Source organism: Dromiciops gliroides, chromosome 1, assembly GCF_019393635.1.
Source record: "Dromiciops gliroides isolate mDroGli1 chromosome 1, mDroGli1.pri, whole genome shotgun sequence".
Lineage (NCBI taxonomy): Eukaryota > Metazoa > Chordata > Mammalia > Microbiotheria > Microbiotheriidae > Dromiciops > Dromiciops gliroides.
Window position 1 is genome coordinate 143,935,257 of NC_057861.1, and position 25,753 is coordinate 143,961,009.

Below are 25,753 nucleotides of genomic sequence, written 5' to 3' on the forward strand. Positions count from 1 at the left end.
ACAGAGCAAAAATTTGACTCAGCCGTACAACATTCAATTGGATATCTGTGGTGGCTGTACAACTGTACTAGTGTCCCAGAATCACAGGACGTTCCAGTTGGAAGGGACCTCACTGGCCATTTATTCTCATTTCCACTCCCGACTCTCCAGACTTCTCCACCAGATCCGGCAGCCTTCTCACCCTGGGAGATCCTTCTGACCTCGAGACTCCCTCCTCTGCTTACTGAGTTCCTCCAGAATTCTCCATTTCTAGGCAGTGTCCAGGCTAGTTATGTTCACTCCTTCATTACTCACCTTCCAGACATCTCTACCATGCCCCTGAACAAGTTTCCTTCTCCAGACTTCAGTCATTTTTCAGTTGTGTCTTACTCTTCATGACCCCATTTGGGATTTTCTTCATAAAGATACTGGAGTGGTTTGCCATTTCCTTCTGCAGCTCATTTTATGGATGGGGAAACTGAGGCCAACAGGCTTAAGTGACTTGCCCAGGGTCACATAGATAGTAAATGTCTGAGGCTGGGTTTGAACTCAGGAAGATCAGTCTTCCTGACTCTGGGCTTGGAGCTCTATCCAGTGCACCATCTAGCGGCCCCTACCCCTAGCTTTTTAGTTCCCCTTTATGTGTTTTCTTCTTCTTTAGAATATAAGCTCTTATAGGGCAAACACCTGTTTTGGTTTTTTCCCAGTTCTTGGCATAGTGCCTGGCTCATAGTAAATACTTAATAAATGTTCTTTCTTTCTTTTTCTTTCTTTCTTTCTTTTTCTTTCTTTCTTTTTCTTTCTTTCTTTTTCTTTCTTTCTTTTTCTTTCTTTCTTTTTCTTTCTTTCTCTTTCTTTCTTTCTCTTTCTTTCTTTCTTTCTTTCTTTCTTTCTTTCTTTCTTTCTTTCTTTCTTTCTTTCTTTCTTTCTTTCTTTCTTCCTTCCTTCCTTCCTTCCTTCCTTCCTTCCTTCCTTCCTTCCTTCCTTCCTTTATTCTTTCTTTCATCATCTATCTACCTATCTTTTCTCTTACCTATCTATCTCTCTCATTTTTCTACCCTCTATCACTTATTAATCATCTCTTCATTTTTATCTATCTATCTATCTATCTATCTATCTATCTATCTATCTATCTATCATCTATCTCTGTCAACTATATTCCATCCATCCATCCATTTATCTATCTGGAGGCCCTAGAGGAGAAATTATTTGCTCAGTAACATAGCTTATAGGATTATAGATTGATGAAGGCCTGTCTAGGGTTATCAGGTTCAACAACTATGCAAACTCAAAGTCACTTAACCTCTGTTTGCCTCAGTTTCCTCAACTGTAAAATAGCACCTTTGTCTTAGAGTTTTTGTGAGGATCCAATGAGATATTTGTAAAGTACTTAGCACAGTGCCTGAAAAATAGTAGGTGTTATATAAATTCTAGTTGTTATCATCAGCATCAGCATCATTATTTTTGTTATTATTGTTATTAATCTCTTGTCTGGGTCTCAGTTTCTTAGTATCTATAAAATGGAGTTGTAGCCATTCGCAGGTCAAGAGAGGAACAAAAATTATCAGTAGCCGCCATTCAGTGACCATGTTCAACTCAACAAACATTTATTAAACATCTACTACATTAAGTAATGAGAATTTTGAGGTGAAGAAAATGACACACTCGGGCAGCTAGGTGGCACAGTGGATAAAGCACCGGCCCTTGATTCAGGAGTACTTGAGTTCAAATCCGGCCTCAGACACTTGACACATACTAACTGTGTGACCCTGGGCAAGTCACTTAACCCCCATTGCCCCGCAAAAAAAAAAAAAAAAAAAAAAAAAAAAAAGACGCTCCCTGCTTTCCAGTCTGGGGAAGGCAATTAGACATGTACACAAGTAGCCATAATACAATCTAGAAGCCCAAATGTATTCAATGAACTCTTCTGCTCTAAGTAAGAGTGATTTAAGGACGACTTGGGTTTCATCCTAAGAAAGAGGAAGTGTATATTTGGAGGTTTCACAGAAGCTGTTCTGGATGGAGCACAGCAAACCAAAGAGAATCATTTTGGGGAGATGCTCCCGATATTGAACCTTGTCAATAAAAACACAGAGCTCAGGGCCTGGGTCAAGGAGAACACTGAAAAAGTATCTATCATATTTAAATATTTAATGATTACTAGATGCTCAAAATATAAGAATGTCCCCTTTAACAGGACAAGTCAAAAAGTATTTTTGACAGATCAACATACGATTATTATATTCTTGATAATAATAATAATTGTAAGAACGACAACAATAATAAACTTAGGAAGCATTTTAAGGCTTACAAAGCATCTTATAGGACTTAGGTCACTCAAATCTTGGTCAAAAAGACAAAGCATCTTATGTACATTGATAGGAATCATTCCCCAAATCTCTGATGCCTTTTTCAGTTTTTCTTTGTCTTTAAATGTGAGGTTTGTTAATGCTGACATGCTACTTTCTGACACCTTCCCAAATAACTTCTTTTTCCTTTCTGAGTCATTTTTTCCCCAGTTTCAGGCTATATAATTCTTATTAGGGTACACTGGGGAGCCATATCCAAAGTCTTCAATAGTATGTTACTTATTAATTCGTCATTTTGTTTCTGAGTAACTGCAACAGGTCAGACAAACTACAACTGACTGGGCTGCCAACACCCTGCAGTTGGAGGTCAGAATAATTAATGTAACTGGGCTCTGTACAGCCTGGTCGCACCAGAAGAAGAAGGGAAAAAAGTTAATTCTAAGCCAAGGTATAAAACCGAGTCTAAAAGACGTATTGCAAAAGCCAGGGACTAGAACCATTAAAGGACCCTTCCAGGATGAACAAGGAGAGACTGGTTTACAGAAAAAGACAAAAGGAATGAAGTGAGTGTGTTTTGGCCAAGCAAAGGAAGTATGGAGGAGAAGGGGGAAATGAGAAATATTGTAATATTTAGTGAACATGCACAGCAGAGGAAGGAGAAGGACCTACCTAACCACGTCCTGTCTGATGAGAAATGATGACTGGGTGGGGAATAGCTAAGAGAAACAAGATGAAAATGAGAAGAGGAAAATTTGGGCTCCCTACCAGGAGAGTTCTGAGAGGAACAATGAATTACACCGTAAGGCAGCCTTCCAGAAGAAGTAGTGGGAGTAGAATATTCATCTAAGGCCTTTAAAATCAGGTTGGACCATGAACTAGAAAGTCAACTGTAGGGGAAATCCTCTTCAGTTTCAGCAAAGCCCGGCAAGAAGCCACAGGCTTTAGTGAATGCTTTCCACAGCCAAGTCCTAATTCCCCCTGAATCCTGTTGCCTGGGGTTTCTGAAGAATCATAACGTTTCTTGGATTCATCTGTGCTACTTGCCCATAAGGCTTCTCCCTCCTCTGGGGACATCCCTCACCTTGATGAATGGATAAGAGTATCCAGGTCACCTAGGGCCTGCTTTGGTGTAAGGGAGCTAAATGTCCTGGTAGCAACTAGGTGATAGAGTACTGGGCCTGGAGTCAAGATAGACCTGAGTTCAAATCCAGTCCCTGACACTAACTGTATGATCCTGGGTAAGTCATTTAAGCCAGTTTGTCTCACTTTCTTCATCTGTAAAATGAGCTGGAGAAGGAAATAGCAAACCACTCCAGTATCTTTGCCAAGCAGATCCAAATGGGGTCATGAAGAGTTGGACATGACTGAACAACCATCACCTGAGGATTGGCCCAGCTAAGCACAGAATTATCACCAGAAGGCAATCAATGGGTAATGAATCTTTTGACCATGGTGAGCAATGAAACAGATATGTGAACTTTAGGGCCTCTCAAAGTCCTGGGGCTTATCCTGGTAGCTATACAAAAAGAGTCATCCTTTTTTGATTCAGTTATGCCCCCACCTGGCATGTATTTCAGGAAATCACCAAATAAAGCTTGCATATACCTTATATCTAGATTTTCCCCTATATGAGTAACAGGGTCCCCTCTTCTTATAAAACAAATACAATCATAAACAGAGATCAGGGAGGACAGTCTTTATTTCAACCCGTGGAAGATAAAAGAAAACACGAAGGCCTCACAGGTGCCCATAAAGAGATACAGAAAGCATGCACAGCACTCAAAGGGCTCATTAGTTCGCAAGCAGATATAGAAAATACATCAAGCACAAAGAGCCCATAAATTTCCTCAAATGGGAGGAAAAAGAGCAGGAGGAAGAGTTTTTGTTCAGTCACTTTAGTCATGTCTGACTCTTCATAACCCCATTTGGAGTTTTCCTGGCAAAAATATTGGAATGGTTTCCCCTTTTCTTCTTTAAGTAAGCATTTATTAAGCACCTAGTATATGCGTAGGAGGTACTGTGCTACATGCTTGACAAATAGTGTGACATTTGATCGTTACAACAACCCTGTGAAGTGGGTGCTATTATTATCCCCATTTTTGCAGTTGAGGAAATTGAAGCGGAGAGATTAAGTGACTTGCCCAGGGTTACACAACTTATAAGCTGCATTTAAAGTCAGGTTTCATTGACTTTAGACCCAGTGCTCTGTCCACTGTGGCACCCAGCTGCCTCTAAATGGTCATTGTACTTATATTCAGCAGAACAAACAACACCCCTTCCCATTGTACCTGAACTGGCCAGATCACTCATTGGAGAGAAGGAAAACTTCCTAACAGAGCTATTGAATAGAGGAATAGAGTTCATTCAATCAACAAGCATTTATTAAACACCTATCATGTGTCAAGACAGCTAGGTGGTACAGTTGATAGAGTGACAGGCCTGGAGTCAGGAAGACTCACCTTCCTGAGTTCCAATCTAACCTCAGATACTTACTGGCTATGTGACCCTGGGCAAGTCACTTAACCCTGTTTGCCTTGGTTTGTTCATCTGTAAACTTAGTTGGAGAAAGAAATGGCAAACCACTCTAATATCTTTCAAAAAAAACCAACAACCACCCAAATAGGGTCAGGAAGAGCCAGACCTGACTCAAAATGACTGAGCAACAACAACATCATGTGCCAAGCACTGTGCTAGGCACTGGAGACAAAAAGACAAAAGTTAAACAGCTCCTGCCCTCAAGAACCTATATAGGTTCAGGTACAGGTTGGACTAGATGACTTCTGGGGTCCCCTTTGACCTGTGATTATGTGGACCAACTGGGATTGTTTAGTTAGCATAGGAGACGATTTTAGCATATGGAAAAAAAATGCTTGACTTTGTCAAGATTTTAAATTTGATTTAATAATCAAATTTCTTTAGCAGCCCTGTTTGGATTCCCCATCTGATACAATGGAATAGCGAAGCTAACCAGCACAGCCACCTAATCTGCCAGTATATTCTATGATCATATTTTATTAGTAGTATTATCACTATTGCTAACATCAATGTCAACTTTAGGGCTGGCAAAGTACTTTGTATCCATTATCTCACTTGAGCCAATGAACCCTGTTAATGCCTGTAGAGTTTGTAGGTTTGGAAGAAAGCTTTTGTCAGGTTAGTCAGGCCTCCCATCTCACCACAGAAAGAATCCCCTCCCTTTTCTCAAACTAAAGTTAGTAGCAACCAAAGGTTTGCACAGTACCACTGAATTTTGTCTTCCCTAATACCTCCATCCAGCTTGCAGACAGAGTCAGAGCTGGGACACGGCCACTGACTGATCCACTAAACAGAGGAAATAAAGTCACTGGCCAAGTCAGAAGAGAAAGACAAGATCTCAGCTGCCAAGGCTAACCCTCTCTCCCATGCTCAGCCATTAGAACTTGGGTGATGAGTACAAGAAAATCATCAGCATTCCCTGTGCCAAAAGTTAAAAGTGCAGTTTTACAAGAGTGATCATGAGTTATGATTTTTCTGCTTCACTTGAGAGTGGTGCCTGATTTGGAGCTATTAAGAGCATACAAAACCAGAAATCCCAACCTCTTGGTTCTAATGGGCTCCACTTCCTTGTTTGATTAGGAGGATTGGGATACTGCTGACGGCTCCAGAAGATGGTGGGGAACAACTAAAATGCTTTAAGCATATCAAATGCTAGAAAGATCTATCTCCTATTACTTCCAAAGGAAGTTGATCTTTGCTCCAAGTTTTGGACAACTGACTAAGCTGACAAAAGTTTTCTCAAGGGCTACAGGGACAAATGTAGTTCAGGTTTGAGTGAGATAAAGGATGCAAAGTACTTTACCAATCCTAAAGCTGACACTGATGTCAGTAATAATAATAATAATATATGACAATGTAATAATAATTACTATTGTTACTACAGACCAACAGAGCTATAAGTAGAATTTGTTTGTGTGTTTGTGTGTGTGTGTGAACAAGCAACAGAAAATTCAATCAACAAGAATTTATTAAGTCCCCAGTGTGTGCCAAACCCTGTCCCAGGTATTAGGTATAACAGAGACAAAAGTGAAATAAATGTTCCCAGCTGTTAAGGAGTTTACATTGTAACAGGAGGGACCACATTTCATCCCTTGAGTACATCAGAGATAGAGGATTAAGTGTTTAATACATGCCTTATCTCTCTATGCTCTGGAACACCAACTCTAACAAATTTCCCTTTGTTTTAGACCTCTTCCTTTCATGTTGTCATGAAGGAAGGAAGAAAAGAAGGAAGGAAAGAGGGCGGAGCCAAGATGGGGGAGGAACTCTCATGACACAATTGCTCCAAAAAACATCCAAATAAAAGCCATAGGAAAATGCCTGGAGCAGCAAATCTCACAGAAGAATGTGCTGAAATCATCTTCTAACCAAGAATGGCTTGGAAGGTCAGAAGGAGGAAGGTGCTGTGCTGATACAGGAGTCAAGACCAACCCCACAGTCACCCTGACACAGATCCAGTCCCAGGAAGGCCTCACCAGAGAAGGAGACCCCCAGAGCCTCTGAATCAGCTCAACCACCAGTGTTGTCTGGAACTAAGCTCGCAGTCTGGTGAGAGGGCTGAGCCCTGGGCAGGGGGGAGACTACAGGTGTCTATGCTGGTGCTGAGGCAGAACTTGGGCTTTTCACCCCTGCTGGGAACCAGGAGGTAGGCTTGAGTAGCAGTGGCCCAGGTGGGGGAGGGGCACAGGCTCCTCAGAGCTGACAACCACAACACACAAAGCTGGTTGAATAGCAAGTTGGTGTGGGGTCAACTACAGACCAGGGAAGAGGCCAGGAGAGTAAAGAACCTGATCCTCCTTAAATCATACCACCTGGGACTTCTTAAGCTTGTGATACTGCAGCCTGGAAATAGTGCCCCACTTTAAGGAGCTAAAAGTCAAGTAGAAGAAAGGCAAGATGAGCCGACAGAGAAAGGGGAGGACCATAGAAAGTTTCTTCAGTAACAAGGAAGACCGAGGGGCACCCTCAGAGGAAGATGTCAACATCAGGGCCCCTATATCTAAATCTTCCAAGAAAAATATGAATTGGTCTCAGGCCATAGAGGCACTCAAAAATGATTTTGAAGATTAAGTTAGAGAGGTAGAGGAAAAAATGGAAAGAGAAATGAGGGTGATGCAGGAAAGACACGAGAAAAAAGTCAACAGCTTGAAAAGCCAAATGGAAAAGCTCTCTGATGAAAATAATTGCCTAAGAATTAGAATTGAACAAATGGAAGCCAGTGACTTTATGAGAAACCAAGACACAATAAAGCAAATCCAAATGAATAAAAAAATAGAGGGCAATGTGAAATATGTTCTGGGAAAAACTGCTGACCTGGAAAATAGGTCCAGGAGAGATCATTTGAAAATTATTGGTCTACCTGAAAACCATGATCAAGGAAAGAGCTTAGACATCATCTTCCACAATATTCTCAGGGAAAATTGCCCTGAAATTCAAGCAGAAGCTAAAATAGAAATTGAAAGAATTCACCAATCACCTCCAGAAAGAGATCCCAAAAGGAAACTCCTAGGAATATTATAGCCAAATTCCAGAGCTCTCAGGTCAAGGAGAAAATATTGCAAGCTGCCAAAAAGAAAGAATTCAAGTACTGTGGAGCCCCAGTCAGGATAGCACAAGATCTAGCAGCTTCTACATTAAAGGACCAGAGGGCATAGAATATGATATTCCAGAGATCAAAAGAATTGGGATTACAACCAAGAATAACCTACCCAGCAAAACTCAGCATAATCTTTCAGAGGGAAAAAATGGAAGTTTAATGAAACAGAGGGCTTTCAGGTATTTGTGATGAAAAGACCTGAACTAAATGGCAAATTGGACTTTCAAATACAAGACCCTAGAGAACTATAAAAAATTGGAGTTGGGGGACATACCGGGGGTCATACAGTTGGTGATGGTCTTGTGTCTGAGACTGGGTTTTGGCTAGGATCCCCCTGGGTCCAGGGGGGATGCTTTGTCCACTACGTCACCTAGCTGCCCATGATGACATCCTTAGGGTTAAATTGAGAGGTATGGGGAATGCACTGGGGGAGGGGGAAGGGCAGAGGTGAAATCCTACATGAAAGAAACAGGAAAAGGCTTATGGAGTGGGGCAAGAGATGGGAAAAGAACAGGGCAGAAAATGAATTTTACACTCATCAGAAAAGGCTCAAAGACCTTAAACTCATCAGAGTTGGCTCAAGGAGGGACTAAGACACACACCCAACTGGGTGGAGTAATCTATTTAATCTGGGCAGTAAATGAGCCTAACACTCATCAGAATTGGCTCAAAGACCTCAATCTCATTAGAATTGACTCAAGGAGGGAATAATGTACACACTCAATTGGGTGGAGTAATCTCTCTAACCCTGCAGGAAAATAGGAGGGGAAGGGGATAAAGAGAGAGGGGCAAAAGAAGGAAGGACAGAGTACGGGAAGGGACAGACAGAAGCAAATCCCTTTTGAAGAGTGATAGGAAGAAAGAAGATGGATAATAGAATAAATATCATGGGGAAGGGAATAGGATGGAAGGGAAACAGTTAACAATAGTAATCATGAAACAGAGAAAAGGGGGAAAAATTGTACAAAAAATATTTATAGGGGGCAGCTAGGTGGATAGAGCACCAGCCCTGGATTCAGGAGTACCTGAGTTCAAATCCGGCCTCAGACACTTAACACTTACTAGCTGTGTGACCCCGGGCAAGTCACTTAACCCCAATTGCCTCACTTTAAAATATATATATATATATATATATATATATATATATATATATATATATATATATATATATATATATATATATATATATATATATATATATAGCAACTCTTGGTGGAGGCTAAGAATTGGGAATCAAGGGAATGTCCATCAATTGAGAAATGATGGAAAAAGCTGTGCTATATGATTGTGGTGGAATGGTCTTGTGCAATAGGAAATGACAAACAGGATGATCCCAGAAAAACCTGGAAAGACTAATGAACATCGATGTATAGTGAAGTGAGCAGAGCTGGGAGGACATTGTGTGTAGTGACAGTAGTATTGTTCAATGAGCAATTGTGAATGACTTAACTACTCTCAGCAATGCAATGATCCAAGACAATCCCAAGGAACTAATGAGGAAGTTTACTATCCACCCCCATAGAAAGAACTGATAAAAAGAACACATGTGGAATGTACATATATAACCTGGTTGTGATCTTGTGGAGCGGGGAGGAAAGGGAAGGAGGGGGGAAGGAAAATTTGGAACTCTAAATCTTATGAAAATGAATGTTGAAAACTACCCTTACATGTAACTGGAAAAAATAAAATAAATGTTTGTTGCTAAAAAAAAAAAAAGGAAGGAAGGAAGGAAAGAAGGAAGAGAGGGAGGAAAAAGGAAGAAAGGAAGGGAGGGAGCAAGGAAGGAAGGAATGAAGGAAGGAAGGAAGGAAAGAAAGAAGGAAGGAAGGGAGCAACAAAGGGAGGAACAAGGAAGAAAGGAAGGGAGGGAGGAAGGAAGGGGGAGAGGAAAGAAGGAAAGAAGGAAGGAAAGGAGGGAGAGTAGAAGGGAAAAAAGAGGTAGGAAGAGAGGGAAGAAGGGAGGGAGGAAAAGGAAGAAAGAAAGGGAGGAAGAAAGGGAGGGAGGGAGAGAGGGAGGGAGAGAGGGAGGAAGAAAAGAAGAAAGAAAAGAAGAGAGGGCAAAGAAAGAAAGATGGAAAGAAAGCAAATAGGAAAGGAGGAAAGCAAGGAAAGAGACAGAAAAGGAAGAAGGACTATATTTGAAGAAGAAATACTGACTAGGAAAACACTGAACAAGTTTACTTGAAGTCAAATGGTGTTGTTTTTGAGACTCTCCCAGAATTAATCACAATCCAGGAATGAGGATTCTTACTTTATACATTTTGTTAGGAATACATTTTAAGTGAGAAGTTGATTTTATAGCAGAAGCCTAGCCTAAGAATGAAAAGCTGTTTTCACTGGGACAGAAAGCCTGGTTACTATGAGCAGCATCACAGTATGATTTGGTTTTCTTTGGGATGTTACAGAAGTTTCTCTGAAGTATTTGAAATGCACAGGGTGTGACTGTGCTACAAATGATAAATGCAAGGATGATAAATTACAGTTCAGCAACAGCTGAATGTAAGGGAGGGAAGCTTTCGTGGGAAGTCTTTCTACAGTAACTGCTGGATTTTAGACACTCAGACAAAGTCTGCCCATGCAAAGATTCTGATTTTGTATAATTAGATCAGCTTTCTTGCCTCAACTACTGGCAAGTAATGCCTTTTTAACAGATCAAAATGCACTTCTCCTTCACCCTCCCCTTCTCTTTTACAGGCCCAACTTCTGTTAACTTCAACCCTGAGAGAAATTTTAGCAGCTAATCTGTCCAGTCCCAGAAGAAGATAAGTTTATATTTTCCAGCTGCAAGTAGGCTCTGGCCACTGCCCAGCAATCTTATTCACCCCTCAACTACTCCCTGGCCCACTCCCTACTCTGATGGGTTCAAACCTTTTCTTTCCTTAAGTCCATGCATCCTGACTTCTCTGCTGCATTTGGAACTACTGACCTTCCTTACTTCCTGCCCCACCAAACATACCTCCCTTCTTGAAATCCTTCCCTTCCTTGACTTCTCTCATGTTATTAGCCTGTTACCATTCTAACTATCCTTTCTCTGACTCCTCTCCTTATTTTCACACTCTGACAGTGAGTATCTAGCCAAGCTCAACCCCTGGCCCTTCACCCTTTTCTCTCTACGTTCACAGCTTCCAGGGTGCTCCTTTGCTCTTAGAGTTTCATCTATCACTCCTATGTGGAGAACTTCTAAATCTCGGCCAGCAATCCAGATACAGAAATGAAGAACTTTGGGGAAGAGTTAGGAATACATCTAAGCAAGGTTCAGAAGACTGTGTTTGCCTCAAGAGATCAATTAAAAGGCTTTAAACTAAAAAAGAAAGGGACAAGGAGGAAAGGATATAGATTTTAGACTCTGAAACAATACAGCTACCAAAGCAGATACCACAGAAGTCAGTATATGTGACACAAAAGGAATAATAATAGCTAACATTTATACTGTAACTTAAGGTATGCAAAGTACTTTACAAATATTATGTCACTTCATCCTAACTTACTATCCCCATTTTATAGATGAGGAAACTGAAACAGTTGGGTTAACTGATTTGCTCAGGGTCTCACAGCTAGTACGCATCTGAGACAGGATTTGAACACAGATCTTCCTGACTCTGAGTCCAGTGTTCTAGCCACTATTCAACCTAGTCAACTAGAAAGAATAGCAGTAGATGTGATAACATGGTGAAGGGCAGGGGATGATGGTGAAGTAGAATGGAAATGATACTCATGGGTTCAATTGGCTATTAACAAATTGATGAAATCTGGATAGTAAACCATTAACTAGATATTGTAACAAGGGGTAGTTGGGAAATACAACTTCACAATTACTGCTGAGACTTTGTAGAACATAACTCATATCTGGCACATGGCAAAGAAAGGGTACATCTAATTCAAGAGGAGCAGGTGAGATAGGTAGGATGGTCCTTGTACATAAAGAAGACATTTGGGACACAGCTAGGTAGTGCAGTAGATAAAGCACTGGCCCTGGATTCAGAAGGATCTGAGTTCAAGTCTGGTCTCAGACATTTGACACTTACTAGCTGTGTGACCCTGGGCAAGTCACTTAACCCTTATTGCCTTGCCCCCCCCCCAAAAAAAAGACATTTGCCTGTGTAGGAGAAGGCATGATGGAGAATGGTTAGATGAAGATTAAAGGAAAAAGAAAGAAAGATGAGATAGATGGGTGGGAGGTCACCTAAAGGTACAGTAGGATGGCTTCCTGGCACAGACCATGAAGCTGAGGCAGACCCAGGGTATGGTTATGATGGGAATCTTCAACTATGACTACCTCAATTAGAGGTTTCTCTTTGCTAAAAGTAGAACAGATGATTCCCTCCCTCCCTCCCTCCCTCCCTCCCTTCCTTCCTTCCTTCCTTATTTCTCTTTATTTCATTCTCCATCCAAAAGTAGGACTCCTTCACTGGTTATTAGGTTCCTTTTCACTTGGAATTTTCAGGCAGAACCTAGACAATCAATGTTGTAAATAGGATTTGTGGTTGAAGTAGGGGCTAAACTACATGACCTTCTAAGGTCCTTTCAAACTCTAACTCTTACCATGTAAGAGAAAAAATGGACAAGAAACATAGTTACTAAAAGTACTTAGTCCAAAATAGTATAAAGATGTAAGAGCACAGTAGAAGCTACTGTGACATACCCTCATCAAATAGTAGTCCCTGCCTGTGAAGGAGTTAAACTAGATCATAACAACATGCAAAAGGAACATGCTAGTGCTGATTATCTGACCTTGATCTCATTACCCCTTACCTTGGCATCATTGCTAGAATAAGTTGTTGTATCAATGAAAGACTAAAATTTTGTCAGAAGTTCATCTCTGAGGGCAGCTAGGTGGCTCAGTAGATAAAGCACTGGCCCTGGATTCAGGAGGACCTAAGTTCAATACCAGCCTCAGACACTTGACACTTAACAAGCTCTGTGACCCTAGGCAAGTCACTTAACTCCCACTGCCCTGCAAAAGAAGAACAAGAAGAACAAGAACAAGAAGAAGAAGAAGCTCATCTTCATGTAGAAGACCCTGAGAAATGTACTAATCACAACATGGGAAACTTGTTCATTCTTACCCTATGTGTGATTTGGGTATAGCATCAACTTGAGGCAACCAAGATGAGTTTTTCCCTGGAAGGTGAATTGGTTGGTGGGTTTCTTAGAGAATGGACAACCACCATGGTGGGGGTTCTTTGTGTGTGGTTGTAGATCTCAGTAAAGAACTAGGAATCCAGCTTCAGCTAATTAAATTGGTTGATATGGGTAGCCAGGGAGGAACTGTGATCCCAGACTAAACTAATCAAGTTTGAGTATGAGAATTTGTATCTGAGGCAGCACCTGTCTTCATTTTCAACTACATCAGGAGGGAGATAGGAAGAAAGAACTGCCTGACAATCTCCAGGCTTAATTTTTCATCTGTGCTCCAGCCTTAACAGGATATGGGACATTTCATTGTAACATAGAATTGGAAGCTTAGAAAGGACATTAGTGGGGCAGCTAGGTGGTGCAGTAGATAGAGCACCGGCCCTGGAGTCAGGAGTACCTGAGTTCAGATCTGGCCTCAAACACTTAACACTAGCTGTGTGACCCTGGGCAAGTCACTTAACCCCAGTAGCCTCACCCCTCCCCCAAAAAAAAAGAAAAAAAAAAGAAGAAAGGACATTAGGGATCATCTAGTCTATCTCTATTTACATATGTTTCCTTTTTCCTTTAAAAAGAGCTGGTAATATGTAATAGAGAGCTAAACTCAAAAACCAGAAGATCTGGGTTTAACCCCTTCTGCCTCTGACACTACTGACTGGATGACTCTGGGCAAGTCACCGAGCACCCCCCAATGTTCTAGGTAATGCTCTAAGATGCAGAAAAGGTGCCAAACCTACATTGGTTGGTACAGTTTCCTATATACCAATGGAGCTGCATGTCCACTCCTTATCATTTTCCCTTTACAAAGTCAACAAATGCAAACATTTTACAACATTTTACAACAGTGGCCTAAAGGGATTAAATATGAAGAAATAGGATCTGAACACAGGTCTTCCGGCTCCAAATACACTTTTCTTTACGCCATACTGTACTGCCTTTCTCATTAAGCTTAGTATGATACAGATGGAAAGAGTAATGAATTTGGAGTTCAGAATTTGGGCAAGTCAAAACTAGGCTTTAGGAGGCCAGCTAGTTGGTGCAGTGGATAAAGCAATGGCCCTGGATTCAGGAGTACCTGAGTTCAAATCCAGCCTCAGACACTTGACACTTACTAGCTGTGTGACCCTGGTCGCCCCACAAAAAAATCCCCAAAAAACAAAAAACAAAAAACCCAAAACTAGGCTTCAGTTTCTTTATATGTAAAATATGGGGGATTGGGCTAGAGTCACCTTCACGGTCCCTTCTCACTCTAAATCGTTGAACCTATGATCTGAAATTAAGCCCATCTTGTTGCTGGACAGATGACTTGGAGGCATGAATTCTGACCATGGAGAAGTGGCATCATAGACTGGTCTCAACATGGGTCTGTTCTCCTTCAGCTTAAGCATAGTTCAGTCTTTCATTCCCAAAGACCTTTGGCATTTCCACTGAGTCCCTAAATGTGGGATGTTGTTTTGTGGAGTAGAGACTTGTTTTCGGGAAAATGGACTAAGACCCCATTCATAAATGCCAAGAAATGTCAATAACTAGCAACCTGGTCAGAAATACTGCTGGCAACAGCAAAATGTAATCCATAGCAATAGGATCTGGCCAACCCTTCAACACACACCATTGTTTTAAGAAGTTTCAGCTCTCTGTGTGAAAAAAATTACATTCTTTACATTTATATCTGTATGTTAGACTGCAGGAAGTAAAGAAATTCATCTAAACAATTTTTTAAAAACCTTTCCTTCCAGAGCAACAATGTATCTCTACCATCCTATACAGTATCCTCCATGTCATTTTTGACAGGAATTCAGAGTTCAAATGGATTGAGCATTTTATGGTTACAAAGCATTTTACAAATAATATCTCATCTGATTCAGACAGGAACCTTAGAAAGTAAGTAGATCTAGCAAGCATTCTACTCCCTGTTTTCCAGATGAGGAAATGGAGACCGAGAAAGGCACAGCATGTACTAATGCACCAAAAGAAAAAATGAATATGAAGAGTTTCAAAGAGATGTGGGAAGATTTAGATCAACTGATGCAGAGTGAAGCAAGCAAAACCAGGAATACATGGTAGTTATTGTTCAGTACTGTCTGATTCTTCGTGACCCCATTTGGAATTTTTTTTTTTACAAAAATACTGGATGGGGAGCAGCTAGGTGGCACAGAGGTTAAAGCACCAGCCCTGGATTCAGGAGAACCTGAATTAAATCCAGCTTCAGACACTTGACACTTTCTAGCTGTGTGACCCCGAGCAAGTCACTTAACCCTCATTGCCCCACAAAAAAGAAAAAAAATACTGGAGTAGTTTGCTATTTCCTTCTACAGCTCATTTACAGATAAGAAAACAGAGGCAAATAGGACTAAGTGACTTGCCCAGGGTCATATAGCTACTAAGTGTCTGAGACTAGATTTGAACGCATGAAGATGAATCTTCCTGATTCCAAGCCAAGTGTTCTATCCATTGTACAATCTAGAGTTGGAGTCTCTGAATTTAAACTCATATCTGCTGTGTCACTTAATACCTGTATGAACCTAAATGAGTCTCTTAAACTCTGGGCCTCAGTTTCCTCATCTATAAAAGGAGGGGACTAGGTTTAATGACTTCTAAGTTTCCTTCCAACTCTAATTCTCTGATTCTATTTTCACTCTTCTACTCTGCACATAAATAAATACTTAACAAAGCAAGAAAATACTTTATATCAAAGGAACCTTGAGACACTTTACCTAGAATCAGTATCATGACTTGATCATCAAAGAGAGAATACAAGGCAGCTCCAGTGAGACCAGAGACCTTGGGTTGAATCACATTGCTGATACTTATGATCTGTGTGACCCTGAGCAAGTCAATTAACCTTTCTGAGTATCTGTTCCTTACCTGCAGAGTGGAGATAATAATGCCCATAGTACTCATCTCAGAAGGTGACTGTAAGGATCAAATGGGAGAACTTATTTTGGGAAGTGTTATGTAACACAACACATAATACAAGATGTAGCACATCTTCCTAAGTTCAAATCTGGCCTCAGACACTCGCTAGCTGTGTGACCCTGGGCAAGTCACTTAACCCTACTTGCCTTAGTTTCCTCATCTGTAAAATGAACTGGAGAAGGAAATGACAAACCATTCCAGGATATTTGCCAAGGAAACCCCAAATGGGGTCATGAAAAGTTGGACACAACTGAAGCGACTGAACAACAACAATATAACTGTGAAGCAATGTGGCCGAGTAGATAGAAGTTGTCTTCGAAGACAGGAAGATCTGGGTTCCAGTCCCCCTTCACACATACTAATTGTGTGACCATGGACAAGTCACCTTTCTAAGCCCTTAAACTATATGAGTGCTTGCTCGACATTGTGAGGGGAATTCCCACACTGGGATTTCTCCATGCAGATCAGAAACACAGGATAATAACTCTAAAGCTGGAAAGGCCCTCAGACTTCAACAATCCCCTTCTTTTTATAGAGGAAGAGATTGAGGCCCTGAAAATCTAAGTGACTTTCCCAAGGTTCTTTGATTCCAGAGGGATGGCTCTATCCACTGTACCATGCTGTGGTGGAAACACACGTCTGGAATCCCTCAAAATGGAGCTGTCAGCTATTGTTACTTCTAAGAAGTACAAAATGCCTGCCCTGTTTGTTCCTATGTGTTCTTTACAAATGCCAGCTGCAAGTTATCACTGGAACTTTGACCAACATCCAGAAGCTATAAAAATCCCAAAATCAGTCAAAAGGAAATGCAAAGAAAAGAACAAATAATAGCTATAAGAGTGCAGATTAATTACTCATAATTATGACCATTCTACTCCGTTTTAAATGCTACTAGGAAGTAACTACTTCTGCATTTTGCTTTTACATGCTGTAAAGTAAATGTGATGCACATCAGAACAGGCTATAAACATGGTGAGAGCAATTTCTAGCCATCCCCTTTTAACCTGAGGACCAGCCTGTGGAACATTTGGAAGGCATCAAACCCCAAAAGAGGAAAAACAAACGGGCTTAGAAAAAAGAGCCCATCATTTTTTCAGGCTTGAAGAATCAGAGATAAAGATAGTGCCTAAAAATGTAGTCACGGCTCTGTGGTTTCAGCATTCAGCACAGTGCTTGGGACACAGTAGGTGCTAAAACCTTTTTTTTTTTTCAGGGCAATGCGGGTTAAGTGACTTGGTCAAGGTCACACAGCCAGTAAGTGTCAAGTGTCTGAGGTCACATTTGAACTCAGGTCCTCCTGAATGCAGGGCCTGTGCTTTATCCACTGCACCACCTAGCTGCCCCAACACAGTAGGTATTTAATAAATAGATATTGATTGGTTGACAACTCATCCCTCTTTGCCCCCTCTTTCATGAAGAATAAACAAAGCTCCCTGGGGCGTGGGGGGGGGGGGAAGGAATGACACTAGTGAAATCCAGGATTTTGAAAATCTTCTTCCTTCCCTAAAACAGAGACACCTCCATCTCAGCTCCCCACAAATGTTTCCAGGTTTTTGCTGTTATAGGTATTCTTTGTTAGCCAAAGATCTGAGGTTTACTTTTGGATGATTTGGCAAGTATAGTGTAATGGAAAAATGTCTGGATATAGTTTTTAACAATCGCCGATCTTTATATAGTGTTTTGAAGTTTGCAAAGCATTTAATAGACATTATCTCATTGGAGTCTCACAACAAACAACTCTGTGAGGTCAGTAACATAATATTGGTATTATCTTATATTCTATCCCAACTTTACTAGTAAGTAAACTGTGTCTCAGAGAGATTAAGTAAATTGCTAAGTCTCATAGCTAGTAAGTGTAAAGAGGGAGAATTTGAACCTAGATCTTCCTGAGTCACATTAATAAGTCAATAAGCATTTATTAAGCATGGGGATAAAAAAAGCAAAAGACAGTACAAGCCCTTAAGAAGCTCACAGTCTGGAGGCAGCTAGGTGGCACAGTGAATAGAGCACCGGCCCTGGATTCAGGAGGACCTGAGTTCAAATTCAGCCTCAGACACTTGACACTTACTAGCTGTGTGACCCTGGGCAAGTCACTTAACCCTCATTGCCCTGAAAAAAAAAAAAAAGAAGCTCACAGTCTAATGGGGGAGACAACCTCAAAAAAAAACAAACAAACCCCAAACTATGTACAAACAAGATGTATACAGGATAAATTATAGCTAATCAGTAGAGGAAAGCACTAGCATTATGGGGATTCAGGAAAGGCTTCTTATGAGACTTGATCAGAGATGTGAAGGGAGTCAAGGAAGCCAGCAGACATGGATGAGGAGGATGAGAATTCCAGCCATAAGGGACAGCCAGAGAAAATGCCAAGTTTGGAAATGGAGTCTCTTGTGCAAGGAATAGCAAGGAGGTCAGTGCCATTGCATCATCGAGTATTCAAGAGGGGGAGGGGGATAGAGGGAGTATTAAAGTAGAAGACTGGAAAGGTGGAAAGGGGTCAGATTATAAAGGGCTTGAAGAAGCCAAACAGAGGATTTTATATTTGATACTGGAGGTAATAGGAACTTCGGGAATTTATTGAATAGTGATGTCACAGGGTTAGACCTGCACTGTAGGAAGATCAATTAAATGATAATAATAACTTAAATTTATATAATGATTTAAGGTTTACAAAGTGTTTTTTAAAATATTGTTTCAGGGACAGCTAGGTGGCACAGTGGATAAAGCACCGGCTCTGGATTCAGGAGGACCTGAGTTCAAATCCGGCCTCAGACACTAGATACTTACTAGCCATGTGACCATGGGCAAGTCACTTAACCCTCATTGCCCTGCAAAAAAAAAATCAAACAAATAAAATATTGTTTCATTTTATCTTTTGTTGTTGTTGTTGTTGTTGTTTGTCCTTCATTCTCAAAGAGGACCACGATATCAGGGAGATGTCATGATTTGCAGTGAATTGGATTTAAATGAAACAGGACTCTGTAAAGTCGCCAGCCTCACTCTCTCCTCCAGAGCCATCTGGGTCCAGCATTCAGCCACCAAAGTGATTTTTGTCTAGCACAGGTCCCATAAGTGCTTTGACATTCAAACATAACCTTCTCCTTCTGCCTCTCCAGTCTTCTTACACCTTCTTTCCCCCCACTACTGGCTCTTCCATCCAGTGACACTGTCCCCCTTTCTGTCCCACAAATGAAACACTCCATCTCTCAGCTGCAGGCATTTTCTCTCATTGTCCCCCCAGGTCTGGAATACTCTCTCTCCTCATCTGACTTCCCTGGCTTTCCTTAAGTCTCAACTAAAATTCCATCATCTACAGGAAGCCATTCTCAACCCCTCTTAATTCTAGTGTCTCCCTTCTAAGACTACCCCTAATTTATCCTGAATATAATTTCATTTGTACACAGCTGGCTACATGTTGCTTCCCTCTTTGAACTGTGAGGTTCTCAAGGACAATACTATATAAATTTGGTAAAATAGGTGAAGAGGGAGTTCTACCAAATTCCTTTTATGACACAATTATGGTATTGATACCTAAACCAGGCAAAGCTAAAACAGAAAAAAGAAAATTATAGACCAATTTCTCTAACAAATATTGATGCAAAAATTCTAAACAAAATATTAGCAAGGTCATCGAGGACAGGGATTATCTTTTGCCTTTCTTTGCATCCTCAGTGCTTAGCTTGGTGCCTGACACATGGTAGGTGCTTAAATATTTATTAACTGTTCTGCCATTGGCTCTCTTTGACTCAGGAAAACCTGGAGTCTAGTTGGGGCATCTAGGTCGCACAGTGGCTAGTCAGGAAGAGTTGGGTTCAAATTTGGACTCAGACATTTACTAGCTGTGTGACTCTGGGTGAGTCACTTAATTTCAGTCTCAGTTTCTTCATCTGCAAAATGGGGACAATAATAGCACCTTCCTCCCAGGGTTGTTGTATGAGGAACAAATTAGATAATATTTGTAAGTTTTGCAAAATTTAAAATGCTACATAAATGTAAGTTATTATTATTATTATTATTGATGAGGGGGTTGGATTAGATGACATTTAAGGTCTTTTTTACTCTAAACTTTATGATATATTCTATGAAATTATGGCATTCATTGTGGAATGAGACTCAGGACTGTTTAACTTTGCAAGGTTGTTGTGAGGATTAAATGAGATAATCTTTCCCATAAGTCCCTATCTTTGGGGATTCAGTTCCAAGTACCAAATGAACTCTACTATTAGGTAGTCTTATTACTTTCCCAAACAATATTATGTTGGAAAACATATTAACACATGCTATTTGTTGGATAGGCATGGTCAAAATAATTTCATACAAAATTCTTCTTAAGATTAAACAAACAATGGGTTTTTCTAATGCGAGTCTTATGTATTTAACTTGGAACAAACTAACAAGACTATATTAAGTTTAGGTTATAAATTAAGATGTTTAGTATTATTTTCCAGATTCATTATAATTAGTATTCACGACTCTAAGTACATCAGTGGGCAGCTGGAGGGCACAGTGCATAGAGTGCCACGCCTGGAGTCAGAAAGATGAGTCTTCCTGAGTTCAAATCCAGCCTCTGACATTTACTAGAGATGTGATCCCAGGCAAGTCACTTAACCCTGCTTGCCTCAGTTTCCTCATCTGTAGAATGAGTTGGAGAAGGAAATGGCAAACTACTCCAGTATCTATGCCAACCCCAGATGGGGTCACAATGTCTCAGACACAACTGAAAAAATGACAACAAACAAACTACATCAGCATTCTGGAAAAGTCACTCCGCCATAATAAGCACCCAACAAAATAACAGATCTTTCATCTTCTGGGTACTTATCCCTGGTTTTACTTTCAACAAGCATTTATTAACCACCTTCTTTGTGTAAGGCACTGTGCTAGTGTACAGAAAGATAATATCCCAAACAGTCCCTACCCTCGGGAAGCTTACATTCTCTAAGGGAGAATGTCTAGTTAATCATCCCTTCCTATTATTATTTTTGTTCTTTGGAATACTCAATTTAATAAATATTCAAGTACTTTGCTAGGTGCTAGGGATGAGAAAAAGTTTGTTTAAGAAATAATCACATGGGAGGCAGCTAGGTGGCGCAGTGGATAAAGCACTGGCCCTGGATTCAGGAGGACCTGAGTTCAAATTCAGCCTCAGACACTTGACACTAGTTGTGTGACCCTGGACAAGTCACTTAACCCTCACTGCCCTGCCAAAAAGAAAAACAAAAAAGAAAAAAAGGAAGAAATAATCACTGCCTTCAGGAAGCTTACAATCTGGTTGGAGTAGGAGACACAGATGCAGGTTAATACTTAATAAATTAATAACTTACCAAGTAAAGCAGTCTGGGGATGGGCCAGAGAGTTTCTTCCTCTTGTCAGTGGCCATGGTTGGTGCCTCTCCCTGGCCTCAGCAGAGAAGAGTAGGATTTGCCCAAAGAACAAAAAACAGAATCCCAGCACCATTTTCTCCATTTCAAGAAGAGTCAAATGGACAACCACCAACGCGAGCCTGTAACAAATGAATGAAAAAAGCTGAACTTTCTGAGTGTATCGTTGGCATTCGTTGTAATCCTGCCAACTCTTAATTATTCCTCTTTACATACATGCCATGGATACTTAAAATGCCCTTTGTGTGCTGGACCAACAAAGGAAGCCTAAGAGCTTTAGATGAAATAATCCCTAATCCCCAGTAAGGACAGTCTTCTAGTATCCCCTAAGCCTGGTAGATGTAGGCAGGTGACCATAGCTGAAATTTTTCACCACTTAATTAATACTACAGTAACAAGAAAATTACATGAAAAAAATTTATTTATATTTTGTTGGGGGCATTTACGGAGAGAGCTGAGCTCCTCTGGGACTTCTTAAATTGCCATCTTAACCAGAAATGCTGGAAACTTTTTTTTAAAACTCTGGTTGAATGGACCATTATCAAGTACAAATGACTTGAGGATCATTATTATTACCCTTTATATCTTAGATCTAAAAAGATAATAGCTCTTTGTAACTTTTAAGAAGACAACTCTTCTTCCCTTGAAGGATTTAGACCAGGCAAATTATAAATTACAATTATCAATTACAAGATTACCAAAGAATAGGTATAGGGGCTGCCCTAGATTTACCATCATTCACAGTGATCTTATGGAGAGGTTGCTAGAATAGTTGTCACATTGTCACTGTCAAATATTAGCTCTCCTACGTGGCAACTAGGCTGGACTTCCTGGAAGGGGAAAGCCAGAGGTAGTTGGCAACATGGAGAATTGGTACCAACATGACTTTAGTACAGGAAAATCAATCAATCAACAAGTATTTATTCAGTGGCTATTATGGCCCCAGGGACATAAGTGTAAATAATGAAACAATCCCTACTTATAAGGAGTTTATATTTTAACCAGGGATTCAATAAGTACATATAAAAATATGGACAGCAGAGATAGAAAGTTAATTAATACAATGTAGACAGGAAAAAACCTGATGAACAAGGACCTTACTGATTCAAGAAGTCAGGATCACATAAATACAGAACTGGATTGAAATTTGTTTCTATATTATTGATGAAAAAAAAAAAGTTCTGGTAAGGAAATCCATCCTATAAGTGTGGCATCTGGGGATCCCTTCACATGGAAACCTCCAGAAAGCTATTCCAGGTTGAAGGCATTTTGTAAGTCAATAATCATTCAAAATCATAGCTCAAGAGCTCCAGTGATATGTTCACTTTGATAGTAAGTTTAGCTGAAATGACATAGGGTTCAAAGCAAAAGACATTTAATCAAATAGCATAAAAAGTTAAATCACAGTAGAGCACAATAAGTTAAATGGGAAGGGATCAAAAAAAGATTCCCCTTCCCCCATTTGCTCTCCCACAGGTATGCTCTTCCGTAGGCAACCACATGACCTGGGAAGGAATTTACATATCCAGACAATATACACATGATCAGGGAGTATACATGTGGGAGCATGCATGAAGCTAACATAAACAATCAAGGAATAGGCATGAAGAGACACATATATAAGACAGATACAACCTTGGCATACAAATGAAGGGGCACATACAACTCCAAGATATCATCTTACACCTATCAGATTGGCTAAAATGATAGGGAAAATAACAAATGTTTGAGGGGATGAGGAAAAATTGGGACACTAATTCACTGTTGGTAGAACTGTGGACCAATCTAACCATTTTGAATGATTTTTAAATTTTTTTTTCTTTGCTGGGCAATGAGGTTAAGTGACTTGCCCAGAGTCACACACTAGTAAGTTTCAAGTGTTTGAGGCTGGATTTGAACTCGGGTTCTCTTGAATCTAGGGCTGGTGTTTTATTTATTGCATCACCTAGCTGCCCCCTATCCAACCATTTTGAAGAGCAATCTGGAATTTAAAAACTGTGTATACCCTTTGTGATAAAATAATGGGATTTGGCAAACACCCAGGGGCCCCCACCTGAAGACTGATTTGTAATTGATTGAATTGGGTGAGACTGAGAGACTGACTGAGAACCTACTTAAGGTTGATTAAATAGAGACCACACCTGGTTGGCCCTGAGTGGGGTGTTGTTCTCAGAGGCTGTGGACTACTACATCAACAGGAGACTACCCTCAACCAATCAGCTTGAAGGATTTCCCCTTCTGGGGCAGGAGAGAGGAAGTAGGAAGGTGAAGCTGGCTCCCTGGATTGTCCCCTTTTCATGCCAGGAGTTCAGGTTGGGGTGGGGGGGGGGGAGGGAGAGAGAGAAAAAGAGAGAGAGAGAGAAGTAGATAGGCTTTTCTTGCATTACAGTACTCCATGTGTTGTCTTTACTCTTTAATAAATACTTAAAAGCCTAAACTCTTGCTGAATTTATCAGTAAATCTTAGCTAGTTTACCCCCCAAATTGGGGGGAGAGGCAGGTAAGGACACACATTAGATTTTAAACATTGCACTTTTGACTTAGCAATATCACTATTAGGTCTGTTTCCCAAGGTAATTAGGGAAAAAGAAAAAGGACCTATATTTCTAAAATATTTATAGCAGCTCTCTTTGTAGTGGCAAAGAACTGGAAATTCTGAGGATGCCCATCAATTGTGGAATGGCTAAACAAGATGTGGTGTATGATTATGATGGAATACTACTGTGCTGTAAGAAATGAAAAGGTGGTTGACTTTTAGAAAAACACGGAAAGACCTGCATGAAATAATGAAGAGTGAAGTGACCAGAACCAAGACAACGTTGTACACAGTGCCCCACTTGCCCTTCTTATTAACCTAAGTAAAAGATAAAAAAAGCTATTCTTAAATTCTTGTCTTCATTATGCATCACTTCCAGCAACAAAATCACTGGGCTTAGTTTAGCATACCTATCAGCAATAAACTTCCCAGTTCCTCCTACCTAAGATTGTGGGATGAGTTGGAGGAAGGATCTTTTTTTTCTTTTTTTTTTTCCTTGGCGGGGCAATGAGGGTTAAGTGACATGCCCAGGGTCACACAACTAGTAAGTGTCAAGTGTCTGAGGCTGGATTTGAATGCAGGTCCTCCTGAATCCAGGGCCGGTGCTTTATCCACTGCGCCACCAGCTGCCCCTGATGGAGGAAGGATCTTAAGTGAAGAAAAAACTGAATTCACATGAGATTTTTATCTGCATTTTATAGCAGATCCTGGTAGGAACTCTTCCTTGGCAGCATTTTTCATTCTAGTTCATGTTACATTTGAAAGTAATAAAAATGTATTTCATTTTAAAAATATGCTACAGTTTACACAATCCTAGAATCATAGATTTAAGGCTGGAAAGTACCTCAGAGGTCACTCAATCCAATGCCCCCCTCAGTTTACAGATGAGGAACCTGAGGGCCAGAGAAATGAAATAATTTTCCCAAAGTCATACAGCTAGTAAGTGGCAAAGCCCAAATTCAAACTCAGTTCTCCTGACTCCAATCCAGCACTGTGAAGTATGTGTAAAAGGACCTTGTCTGGTAAGAGGTGCAGATAGAAAATTCTGACAGGATTCCTCAGTTTAACTGTTTGCTTTCTTTATCAGAGACTTGCCTTGGCAGTCATCTATTTAACTCTTCTTGAAGACAGAGAAAATTGTGCTGGGTTTCTATCTTTTGTTATCTAGATAAATCCTGCTTTTTAAGGGGGAAGAGCTGCTTTAATTTGTCCCTTCCCTCTTCTTAAATCTACTCTTTATATTCAAGTCACTGCAACATTATTCACCTTGCAGCTTTTGATACCATAATTATTTGTTATCATCGTCTATATGCAGTGTATTTTATTGCAGTTTTCCTTCCTGGTAGCCAAGAAATACTCATTGCAAAGTTCATTCATTTCAAAATATATTCCACATGTTCCCAGGCTCAAGTCTCATTTGCCGCATTTCCATTTAAGATCAAATCTATACTCAAGTTACTTGATAGTATGTGTGGCCGACATATTTTTAGGATGATGGTTAATCATCACTTCCTAAAACAGATCCCACTGCATATATTCCATGTTTTCTGATCATTTCAGGAATTGCTGGAAGGTTTTTTTAGCCAGTTTCTAACAAAACAGCATCCACCCATTTATCCATTCACTCATCCATTTATTCATCCATCCATTCATTCATCCATCCATCCATCCATCCATCCATCCATCCATCCATCCATTCATTCATTTATTAATTCATTCAACAAGCACTTACGAAGTGTCTTTTAGGTACAAGGTAGGTAATATACTAGGTTCTGGGGATTCAAAGACAAAAGGAAATATTCTCTGCCCTCAAGGAATTTACATTTCCCCATTTCATGGAGTGGTGGGGAGAAGGTATGTATGGA

General features: G+C 40.4%; 1 protein-coding gene across 3 annotated transcripts in view; it reads right to left on the reverse strand.

Annotated features, from left to right (window-relative positions):
• The window catches only part of MATN2 (matrilin 2), a 203,565-nt gene that overhangs the window by 167,141 nt on the left and 10,671 nt on the right, over window positions 1–25,753 (reverse strand). For all 3 annotated transcript variants that reach the window (XM_043975565.1, XM_043975564.1, XM_043975563.1), the window contains exon 2: window positions 21,297–21,475. In XM_043975565.1, coding sequence (XP_043831500.1) covers window positions 21,297–21,438 — 142 coding nt within the window. In that variant the 5' untranslated portion in view covers window positions 21,439–21,475. The remainder of the gene's footprint in view (window positions 1–21,296; window positions 21,476–25,753) is intronic.